The 12,765-nt window shown below is 31.1% G+C and overlaps 1 protein-coding gene across 1 annotated transcript in view; it reads right to left on the bottom strand.

Moving 5' to 3' along the window:
* Positions 1–12,765, bottom strand: part of LOC145241462 (thioredoxin domain-containing protein 11-like) — a 104,255-nt gene that overhangs the window by 66,295 nt on the left and 25,195 nt on the right. Inside the window, exon 2 of the mRNA XM_080104442.1 lies at positions 2,284–2,506. Coding sequence (XP_079960568.1) covers positions 2,284–2,506 — 223 coding nt within the window. The remainder of the gene's footprint in view (positions 1–2,283; positions 2,507–12,765) is intronic.

The raw sequence follows: 12,765 nt of genomic DNA, 5'->3' as shown, positions 1-12,765 counted from the left end.
TAAATATTCATTTTTAGTTTTACTTGAAATCAGCATTTCCGGGAGACATTGATAACAAAATAGAAAGTTAAAAGCAGTTCTTTCCGGATCAAAAGCTCTAGAAAAGCGTAATATGAATAACGGTAAAAGAACAATACGATTCAACAGTAATAAGTTGCAATACTAAACATTGAGATAAAAGACTCAAAATTTATACTAGACTTGTCTACATGGCATAATAGGGAAAAAGCATTGGCTGACAATCCGTTCTAAGTTGAGGTTGATGGCTCATTCCTTACTACAGAAAATAACTAGTAATAACAAAAGTTAACACTTCTACACAGGTTCCTAAGTTCAATAGATTCCCAAATTTGAAAAGATATATTTGACAAAAGGTCAGAAGTTACATTGGTTAAAACATTGTGAATATAACATAACAACCAAGATAAGAATAGTAGTCAGAATAATTCAAATTAGCAATCCTCATCTCAAAAAAAATCCAAAACTTTTGTTTTGATATTTTCAATTTTGATATTTGATTCCATTTTAATCATTTTAAAAACCTAACAGAAAATTAAAAATTCTCTCAGCTCATAAATTCAGTTGTGTAATCTCTATTCTCAGGTTTTGCCAGAGCAATCAATGTTTTTGATTTCAAAATATTTTGGGAATCTGTTTCAATGTCAGAATTTGTTTTGAATAAAATAACCAAAATTTATTTACACATCGAGTAATCTATTGTATTTAGTGGTCTACCTAGGAGACCGTGGTCAACCAATAGATGCACTGCGCCTTTGGAATGTCTTCTTCTCTACAGTTCTTCAAAGTTTTACTTTTTCCAATAAGTATAAATAGTTTCCCCCCTTTTCCTTCATATGTGGTCAACCATATCCAACTAATATATATGGTGACGATTATGGAACTTATTCCATGATGGAAAATTAATTTACTCCATATACACCTAAAATTAACTTAACACCGAAATAAAAATAATTACACTTATTACTGACATGACTTTTAATTTAACAATTTCTATAAGCAAAATTTCAGATTACCTCATTCCATTTTATGAATGCATAATTCTAATAGCTATACTTGGTTTCAAAAAAAAAAAAAAAAAAAAAAAAGGAAATAACTATCTACATACCAAATATTTTCAAATATTGTACTCTCAGGTTATTTGCTCAATTCAATCAAGGACAATATACATACATACATGCACACATATAAAAATCTCAATGTCTTAAAAGCTGTATACACAGAACAATTTTACAATAAAAAATATTGTTAAAACAATGTCAAAGTCATTCATTTTTAGTGCAATAATTTGAATCCTTATTTTAATGATAGCAACATAACTAAATGTTGAAAGGAAATTCATTATAAAATGCTAATGGAAGCATGAAAAGGTAACTCAAGTGCAATGCCATTGCTTTATAAGTGGCTGAGCCAAACTGGACATTTTGGGAACATAATGACAATAAAATAATTTGATGCTTGTAAGTTCCAATAGATTTTGAGAAATTAGAACAAAAACCTAATTTACAATACTATACAGCTTCCTACAGACACCCTATATTACTTTGTGCTTTTGACATGTTCCCATGGTTTCACATATTCCATGGTAATGCGATATATTAACCATGTATTATTAATGGTATCAGTCTGTCCGAAGCTCAAACCATCATTTCTATTAACATACTATCGTGCCATCTGTCAATGATCAATTCAGGGAAGGGAGCAGGGGATAGTGTGTATTATCTCAGGTTTTACCACCTTTGGTAGCGTATACCAAAAAATTGCCAATTTGCTCTTCATTAGAAACTAAACATTATACATATAGCAGAAGCATGCAACCTGAAGGAGCATATTTTTGCAGGTATTTTAAGTTCTATTTAGTTCTGTCCGAGAAGGCATCAAGTAAATGCAAATCAAAAACTGAACTGAGAAAAAAAAATTTGTGTGTGTGTGTGTGATTACGAATGCAACGATTGTATGGCTATGAAGAAACAGCTGTTATTTTTTTTCTAATTAAAACAATTTTATTTGATATGTGATTTTTTTTTTTTTAGAAAATCTTTAAATTTATACATACAGGGTCTATTACAAAATTTTATACAAGTTCCATAGTTCAATTAGAAGGTTCCGAAATTGGTTTCATTGACCCAAACTAAATGTAGTAGTTCAAATTAAACAGAATATGTCTATTTTAATTAAAAAAATAAATAAATAAAAAAAATAGAAGTTTAATATATTTTCATCTTAGAGAAATCTTTAAAAAGGGAGGTGGAGGGAGTGACTTACCCGATTTTGCATAAATTTTGCTGCTTTATGAAACTCCCATCGCACAGCCATGGACCTTGTACACCAAGGAGCGTAATACATGACGAATGTAATCTCGTCTTTGATGGTTAATTCCAACAATGGTGTCACACCACCAAACGGAAACTCTAAGACAGGAGAATGGAATGGAAAGAATTTCCGAGGAGTCATTGGTGGCAGGATGATTGGTTTTGAACTGAAAGTGCTGTTGAGACGAAAAAGAAAGATAAAGTAGATTTATAACATTCGGCAGGTATAATTTTAGATATGGTTAGATGTGAGTGATTAAAATGTAGGACATTTGAAAATAACTTTGTAAGTAACCTCCTCAAGCAAAAAAGTTTAAAAAAACACAGGTCACACCCCTTGGTAAGATAGAAACTTGAATACTGGACAAGTTCAGTTTCTTGTAAATATAAGTAAAAATTTAAAAAGTAAATTAAAAATTCATAATTTAGAGGAAAAATGGAGAAATAAAATTGAATCATTTATGTGAACATTACTACAAGTATTACTACAGATACATGTAAGCATTGGTCAGGTAAGAAATGCAGTGGAATTAATCGAAAGATTCCAATCAGTTTGTACGCAAGAAGGGCAAAGTAATGGAAATACAAAAGAACTCTGATGTGGAGAAAGTATATTTGGATAGTAAAGTTATGGAGGTAGTCAAAAAAATTTTTTTTTTATTGATAATACTAGTGGAGGAGGTGGTGTAATCGCAAGATTTAAAAGTGGATGAAGTTCAGGGAACTTTTGCTATTACTAACCAGCAGAGTGTTACCACTGTCAACCAAGGAAACAGTGTATCAGCCATGTTTGTGCACGTTAAAATGAATCTGGTCAGTGAGGATGTGTTGCATAGAGAGAAATGATATGCGAATAATACAATGGATGTATAATGCAAGTCTTATAGAAAGGCTTAATTCTGATGACATCAGAGAAACATTAAATCTGGACAGAATAGAAAGGTGCAGAACAGGAGACATCAAGTATGGTCACATTGAAATAATAGATCAGAATTCTTGTGTTAGCAGATGTAGAACAGTCGAAATAGCAAGGTCAATTTACAGTAGAAACATAAAAATATCATGGGAAGAAGTAATACAGATGAATTAAAGAAAATTCAAGAATTTAAGAAAAAATAAACTTCTAGCCAGAGATAGGTTAGTTTGGAAGTAAATTTCTAAAAGCCATCTAGCACATGCCAGCATGTAAAACAGATGTTAAACTGAAAATAATGGAGTTCATTATGTGTCAATTGTAATCATGCAGTGCACCAGTGTTGGCATATGTGCTATAGGTTAGCCATCCTCGATATAAAAGCCTGTATAAAAATGTTGTCCGTGCAAGTGGTAGAATATTTATATGGCACATTTTTTCACATACCACTTAAATAAAAATAGAGAAATCATGTTAAATTATCTTATGTACAATCATATTCATTAACAACCATTTATATATTTTCCTATCCTTAACCTACTTTATACAAACAAAACTGCATAAATTATATACTAGAATTTGGGTTAGATATTATGAAAGGAAAGAAAAGCCTTTGCGTTACCCTCCCTCCTCCTCCTCCTGCAATCAACATTATTTGAATAAAAAATAATTCAAGTTTTTATTCACTTTGGGGACATTTAGAGCCTCCAAGTTCCTGCTAGTATCCATACTCGAAATATGTGTACCAAGTTACAAAGAACCAGATGTTCACCCTGCAACTGACTATGTAGAATTGCCGGTAAAAATAAATTTTTAAAAAATCAATAAAAGCAAAAATGTTATAACGCATCATTCAATGAGCCTCAGGCCTAATATATAGATGGCACTACTAATAAAGAATCAATGACTTATGAAGAAATGGCATGTCAAACTTTGAGCATAATCAGATTTGCAAAAATTACAGTTAAGTGAATCTATTTGTTAAAAATTTTCAAAAACGATGGAAAAATCCGAATTCTTTGTATTGATAAAGCATTGCTTTATGATGGGGAAAATATTGTTCAACAAAGCAATGGATTGATAAGTGTTATTCAGCCTCTTCTCCATTGAAAAAAAGCATCAATATTATATAGCATTAATGGTACATTTGAAGGAATAAATTGCCAAAAATCAGCCACAAATAAAGTTATTTTGTGTAACGTAGCACAACCTTTCAAACAGTTCGAAATAATCTTACATACTTTATATGAAGGATTTCACAAAAAAAACAAAATTCAAGTTTTTTTATTCAGTTGAAAGCAAAGGCATTTATTGCCAGTCGTTTACACCAAGCTACTTAACACATATTTTCCAAGCCAATGACAATATGGTCAGTTAGTTGCTTAGCCTGCAGCTTTAACCAGCTGTTATGTGCATAATTTATTCCACTGTTGCAATTGTCTGAAAATCTTGTTCAAGTTCTTCAGATTATATCTTAATTAAAAGATGCAGTCCACATAGTTAAAAAAGACTGCCATGTCAACATGTGCTTAAAAGTCTGTCGGAGTCGCATCTTTCTTTTTTTCTGGATCTGAATGTCATCAATTTATTTCTGTGGCATCACACTCTCCCCACAGCTTGGTTATTTGCATACAAATCAGTGACTTTGTTACAATTTTAGAAAATGCACAATGTCAAATCCATCACAACAAAGGCAAAACTGAGATTTACATTTTGAATTACTTCTGCACCCAAACTATTCTCCAGATTCGCCTGCAGCCTTCTTAAAGAGAAGGCCAGGACACTAAGTTTCATATACCTGATGTTACAGAAAAATGATTACGAAGGGTGGTCATTTTCTGTTTCAATGTTCTAAACTGCTGAGGACATTACAAAATTGGTGTAAAAGTGGCTTTTTTTCTGAAAGATAAATTACTTTACATGCAACTAAAAGAATTTTTTACTAGGCAAATACAGTACAGATTCTTCTTTTTTAACCATCTATTATTAGAATATTTTTCAAGTGTATTTAAAACTTACATAAAAAAATGCAGTTATTCTTACTGCATATGTTTAAAGAAGAAAATTGAACATTTCAATTTATTTTTTTAGTTTTTAAAACTGTAGAACGTTTTTTACACAAGATATTTTTCACTTCTATTAAGACTTTATTAAATATCTTGCATACAATTTTAGAATTATTTTTAGTTTTCAATATAGGAGTCAATAAACTTTAAAAAATTTTAGCCTCGACTATGTGTGTGTGTGTAAAAATAATGTTCCAAGTTTATTATTTTTGCTAGAAAGTTTTTTGTGTACAAGTAAGATTTATTCGCATTCAAATCTATTTATGTACAGAAGCATTTCCATAAAAAATGTCTATACCATTATGTGTAAACTGAATTTTATTTTAAATGTTATTATTATGAAAAAATCAGAAAAGAAATTTTAAACATTATACAAGAATTTTTTTTTTATAATTTTGATTTAGGAATTTTCTGCATTAGTAAATTTATTGCGGGCTTGTATTTAAATTATTTGTTTAAATTTATTGTTTCATTTTATTGTAATTTATCATTCGTTTTCATTTAAACTTGAAAATACATGTTCCTTTAGTTTCTTAATGCTTTCTAATTCATTATCAGTAGTGTGACAGATTTTGTTAGCTAATACCATGTGCATGACGTCATTTCAACAGTGAACAGGCCTTAGTTACTTTACGACAGCAACAATCTGGCTCCCAGGAACTATTGGCTGTTTGTAAACCTCAAAAGAATTATCCAAGAAAAAAGATTACACTCTAATGTAGTGTTAAAAGAAAATGACATTATGAGGTCAAAGACAAATTGTTCTACAATAAAGACATTAAATTGTTAGGGAAGCATTGGAATGTATGCATCACCCTGGAAGGAGACTATGTTGATAAATAAAGTTGAATTTTGCCTAAAAGTTGTAGGTCCGTTGGGTTTATTGAATGATAATTTAATACAATCAAAAGAGTGTTTTAAGGTTTAAATTAAATATTCCAAACACTAATATAAATATTGATCACCTTTTTTTTTTTTTTACATCTAACACAATATGCGTAATAGTGTATTGTTATTTCTACAATAATGGGATGCATAAATAATGGGATGCATAAATACTATCCCTGTAACAGAACCACAGCCTGGACCTAGTGTTGCCGCATACACCAACAAACTTATGAAAAAGTACTTTACCTTTGGGGAGTCAATAGTAATATAATTTAACCATTAATCATATCTTTTGGGGCAAAAATATAAAAGTATTTTAGATACTGTATTTAACAGACATTATCAGCTGGAAATGAAATAATTTGAAATGCATTCAATTTTTTTTTTTTTTTTTTAAATCCCATAAATTTTACTTTTAATTATTAAAAATAACATCTGAAACAAAAGAAAGATTATAAAAAGGGGGAAAAAAAAGAATTTAAACTCAGAGTTCCCAACTTTATTTTGCTTATGGAACCTCATGAAAGTTATTTTATCATTTGTGGATCTCATATGCACATATTTTTTTTCAAATCAATTATATTTCTAGATTAATAAAATGTAACAATGTATCAAGTTGGTTACATTCATAAAATAAAAATCTTGAAATTTTTAATAAACACACATACATTTATTAGTAAAACAAAAACAATTTTCTCTTTTTTACTTTAAAGACTGCAAACAAGGCATATTTCTACTTCGATGTAAAGTGCAAGTTAATTAGGAGCCATATCTACAGGATTATTTTAAGTAATTGTGCAGTAAGATGTTTGTTCGAATTACATTTAGACTTATGCATTTTGATACAGTCAGGGAAACAGGGAGCAAAAAAGTTCCAAAGGCTAACGGTTCAAAGAAAGCTATTACAGTAGAAATTCTTTTGGCATCTGGGGACTTCTACACTGAAGGAGTAGAATTTGGCTGATTAACATGTTGGTTTCTCAGGGGCATCAGTGAAGAAAAGTTTTTTTAAATAAAGTCATGCCATGCTAACCATTTAATGGTGCTAGCATTATCAGATGATATATCTCTTATAGAAAGATTTTAAAAAAAATTCTTCAGAAACAATGATTATCACATGATTATCAAGTAAAAAAAAAAAAAAAAAAAAAAAAAAAAAATTGAATAAAGCGCATTATTTTTGCCCTTACACCAGCTGATATGCGAGAAACTAATCTCAAACATCGAAAGCTATTATGAAGTTGAAATATTCAAAATAACCTTAAAATATTTTTTCGTGGGCCCCATTAAAGTTTCTGTGAACTCCAGTTAGGAATTTGATGCAAAAATTCTTTGATCAAAATTTACGAAGCATTTTAATATTCAATTCCTATTACTCTTCCTTCAAATTGATGTGAATAATTCACTTTTCAATATCAAGTAAACTTTAATAACCGACTTTTGTCTTGACTAGGTCAAGGCAATATCTTGAAGCAAAAACATGAAATTTAATATGAAAAACATCAATTACAAATGTAAATCAGTTTCAAGTCAGTTGCAATATTTTATCTGAGCTTTCTGGTACATTAGTGGGTTATTTGAAACTAATGCTTAATGCAACTCTTGAGTGATCTAACATAAAATCATCTTAGATTTTAAAAATTGGACCCAAATAGCATTTAAGTTGAAAAACTGATTAGTGAGGTTTCAATTATTGCTGTATCATGTTATCATCAATATAATAATGGCCCAATCCCACAACTGGTAATTTTGAAAACATTTTGTAACTTCAGTAGAACCTTGGGATACGGCATTAATCCATTCCGGGGTTGGGATCTTAAGGTGAAATCGTTGTATGGTGGAGCCTAAGCAAAGTTTTATACAGTACATATTAAAAAAAGTAACAAAATGCAGTATAGTATATAATACACATGTATATAATCAAATAACACCGCAAGGCAGGGCAAATACCATAACCAGGGGTTGGAAAAACATTGTATTCCACATCGCAACCTGAAAAAAAAAAAAAAAAAAAAAGTATCCCGGGGTTCTACTATATGAGAAAAAATTCAGAAATAGGGAATAATTTATTTGAATTTAAAATATATAGAGTGGTCTCCCTTACAACTCAAATTTTATTTTTTTTCTGTACAAGTTTAAAAATGCAAGATAAAAATTAAAAACTAAAATGACTTCACTGCATCCTACAAAAAATTGGGTAGATACAGTCAATATACAATATAGCAAAGTTAATTGATCTGCTTTTCAAAGTAAGATATAGGGATAGAAATAAAAACTATCTTTTCTTCCATAATTTTGTGATTAACATTTACTACAAGTTACTTAAATCTGTTTTGTCAGTTATGTATGTCAAATTTTGATCATTGTTGTTAAAAACTTTTCTTTTTCAAGCGATTTCAATTTTAATATTTAATCCTGATCAATATTTTTGATTAGTCATAAAAAAGAGAGGGAAAAGGTAGTCGCAGTTAGAAATCTTCTAACCCAACACAAGCGACAAATTTAATAACAGGTCTTTTCACTATTCACTATATTGGCAATTACTCTCTTTTCCATTTCTGATAAGTGATTAACCTACATTCAAGTCTAAAAAGAGTAATTAAGGAAAAGTCTAGTTTATGTACATACTAAAACCCCATCAATCAGTTAACACACCATACTTAGAGACAGACATTGTGATTTTGAATCTCAACCAGGGTATAAATATTTTTACTTTGTCCCAAAATGAACGTGAACATTCCAAATGGCAATAATTTAGTAATAGAGTAACCTTGCTTTTTTTTTTTTTTTTTTTTTAAAGAAAAAATTAAAACTTCTGCTCGTCACTTATGATTTCTTTAAAAAAAAACTTTCCCCCATATGATAAAGTATCTATAGCAGCACTTTGAAGAGCATTGATGACCAAGATCTCATCCAATTGAACATGTAACGCAATCTGGAAAAATTGGCTTGTTACGTTTAACACCTTTTTTTCCTTTCACCACCAATGCTTAGATCCTCATTTCTCCAACTGAAATGAATGTCTCTTGCACTGATGGCTCCCAGGACCGACTTTCACTCCAAACCTGAAATGGAAAACTTATATCAAATCTGTTGCTAGGATCATTGGAAAAATGGCCAGATGATTCTACCACTCCAGAAAGTAACTAATTAATTCTTTATATTTATAAGAACCAAATACATCCTAAGATGGAGTATTTCTGCCACATCTGTGGAATAGTCACTCAGAAAACTTATCTTGACAATACAAAACCAACTTCACAATCTCGTGGAGAGTGGTCTTTTCTACCATAGAGCCTCTTTAACACAGATGTTGCTGGCCTTTCTCTACTGCATCATTAGGTACGTGGTAGGTACTTGCCCAAGCTCCAATCCCTACCCAACCCTCTGTAAAATATCCACAGCAAGAATGTGTTTAACTATAATAAAAAAGAACTTTCCTTCCTCTGTATACCAAAAACCAAATGGAGCTTAATGAACAGAGTTTCTTTCATAAGAGATCCTGTCTGTGGAGCAAGATATCGTACGATTGCTTCCCAGACAGCTATAACATGTTAGTCTTCAAGTCTACTATAAACAAATACTTGCTGAGCTGTCATCATGGATAATAAAGTCCTCTAAAGTAACTTCTACCCCTTTCATCCACTGTTTCCAATCCTCTTGTGGCAGCAACCATTGTCTAATTCAAAATTATTGTAATCCTTATTCTGAAGTGGCTCTCCAGACCTAAATAAACAATGGTCCATCTGTTATATGAATCTAAGCTGTCTGTTAGTGTTTGTATGCTCAGCTAAAAGTCAAAAAATACAAAAGTGACCATCATAAATTTGATATTGTCGGGACGGTCAATCCTTTCATATCGAAAATTCAGAAAAAAAAAATTAATTTTTTAAAAAATCAAGGTAGTTTTTGTTTTTTTTATCCGTGTTAGAAGCATTGACTGAAATTTGAATTTTTTAATGTAATATGTATAGAATAAGTTTGAAGCCAAATTACAACATGAAATTATTAAAATAAACAAATGTTTATTTTGAAGATATATATTTCAGAGTAAAATTCCCTCGTCTTTTATATTTTTTTTTTTCCTCGTTAAGTTGAAGAGTCCATGTGATGTTAATTGCAGTGCTGGTTTTTGAAATGCCGGAAGGATGTGCATGGCCACGCAATTTGAAAATCAGGATAAGTTTTTTTTTTTTTTTTTTATCCGTGTTAGAAGTGTCTTCTCTTTATTCAACTTAACATCATGGCGAGAAAAAAGAGGAAGGTTTACTCTGAAATATATATCTTAAAAATAAGCACTTGTTTATTTTAATAATTTCATGTAATTTGGCTTCAAACGTATTCACATAAAATCGTTTCCTTCTAAACGATTTTAACATCTGCACATGCACAAACACCATTCGTCTCTTGCATGCATTAAATACAAAATTTGGAACATCATGTTATGACAGTTGCTGTAGCCGATTGGGTTAGAGGGTTGGCTCATAACTATTAGTTTTGAGGGTCGCACCCGCTTTAAGGTGGATGTTTTTTTTTTTCTTTTGCATTTAAACAGGGTTAAGAGATTTAAATGTTTTTTGTTTTGTGCTTTGAATTATTTACTTGGCAATTTTTTTTACGGCAGTTAATTACATTAAAACAAAACATTTTTCTTATTTCGATTTTTTTTTTTTTTTTTTTTTTTTTTTTTAAATCGGCCGTTGAAATCAGAGGGTTACATAAATAAAATATTTTTTTAAAACCGTAACTGCTTGATACTTCTGAATTCGTAGCAGTGGGCCGCCATCAGTGGATTTTTCTTTCAGACTTGTATAAATTATTGCACAGTAATTATAATTAATTTAAAGCAAATTACTAAGCAAGTGTAGTCATGTGGCATTCAATGGTTTCTTAATTAAAATCTATGCATGCATGAATCTTACTTTCACTTTAGAAGTAGGAATTTGCAACATCATAAAGTTGTTGTGATATTAGCCTAATGGATAGCGTGGTCGCTTCTGGAGTTCACTTTTTTAGGTTCATATCCAGCACCGATCATTTTCTTTTAATAACACAATATGTTCGTTTCTTCCATTTTATTAGTTTTAAAATTGAATTGTTTTCAGTTTGCTTTATTTTTAAGTTTCTTCTTTCCTATCTTTCAAGGATATCTATATATCTATAAAAGTGAACATGTCTGTCTGTCTGTCTGTCCATTTCCCTATGCAATAACTATCAATTTTCAGTCTACAGACTCAAAATTTGATATACATGGTACTGAGATTTGGGAAAATCTTTGTAATCCGTTTTCGGCCAGAAATTTGGCTGTTAAGGGGTCAAAGTTACACGATTTGACCTTTGAGAACTCTACCAAACTCCTCCGCCAATTTTGGGTCTAAACAATTGAAATTTTAGATATAGGTTCCTTGGACATGGATCTAACTTAATAACTTGATTTGAGACCAAAACAAATGTTAAGGGGTCATAATAGGGGTCAAAGTTAAAAAATTTGACCTCTGTGGTCTCTACCAAATTACTCAGACAATTTCTGGTCTAAACATTTAAAATTTTACATAAAGGGTATTCAGAGATAGGGAAAGCTTTTTAATCGGTTTGGGTCGAAAATTTGAGCTATCAATATATAAATGTATGTATGTTTGCATGTCTACCTAAAACTTTTAACAGAGGCGACAGATTTTCACAAGATCAGCATAGTTTTGAAGCTCAACCCTTCAGATGAAAAATACCAAAAATTTGGCTAAAAACATTAATTTCTTCACCCTCAACTGGGCACTTTTCTACAGAGAGGGGGGGTCGCTATTTTCGAAAGTCATCTCTTCTTTTTGATTGTCTACTCTTAATTAAAATCTACGTCACTCCCAGTTTGGCAGTGGTCGTAACAGCAAAGACGTCACGTTTTTTCCGCATTCTTTTCCTCTTTCATGGTATGGGTTGGAGCCTTCCTACTACCACTTTTTTTTTTTTTTTGTTTTGCTTAACGTACACCTCCAAACACCCGGGCAACGCCAGGCTGAAATGCTAGTATGAAAAAAATAGCAACATGGCCATTGCAATGGAACGTAAAGAGAAATCTTTCTAGACTGAGGCAGCATTTAACAAATTTGCTTAAACTGGTATAAAGTTACCAAAAAGTGCTAAATATCCTGAAAGTAGCTTCTCTTTGTATTCAGCCTACTGAAGAATCTGGTGAGGAGGTGGCCAGGTACTTCTTTTTAGGGTGATTACATTATCATGTTTTAATCCATTTTTTTTTTAAAGTAGGATTACCATATCTTTTAAAAGCCCTCCTCCATACACTCTGATAGGGGTGCATTGATGTTGCCCACGAGAGAATTAACAGAATAATGAAAAAGTGCTCAAGGTGTGTCCAAACAGAACTTCATTCCTTCTATTTATTATTTACTAGCGGAGGGTACCCGGCGTTGCCTGGGTATTTGTAGGCGTGTGTTTGGCGGGGTAAATCAGAACAAAAAGGAAACTTAACGATAGTGATTTAAAAAAAAAAAAAAAAAAAAAATGGGGGTTGGTGGCATGTGGGCTTGAATCCGGAGTCTTGAGGCCTATAGAC

The sequence above is a fragment of the Euprymna scolopes genome, chromosome 20, assembly GCF_053919585.1.
Source record: "Euprymna scolopes isolate OS-2025 chromosome 20, ASM5391958v1, whole genome shotgun sequence".
In the NCBI taxonomy this organism is placed as follows: Eukaryota; Metazoa; Mollusca; class Cephalopoda; order Sepiida; family Sepiolidae; genus Euprymna; species Euprymna scolopes.
This window is presented reverse-complemented; position numbering and strand designations above follow the sequence as displayed.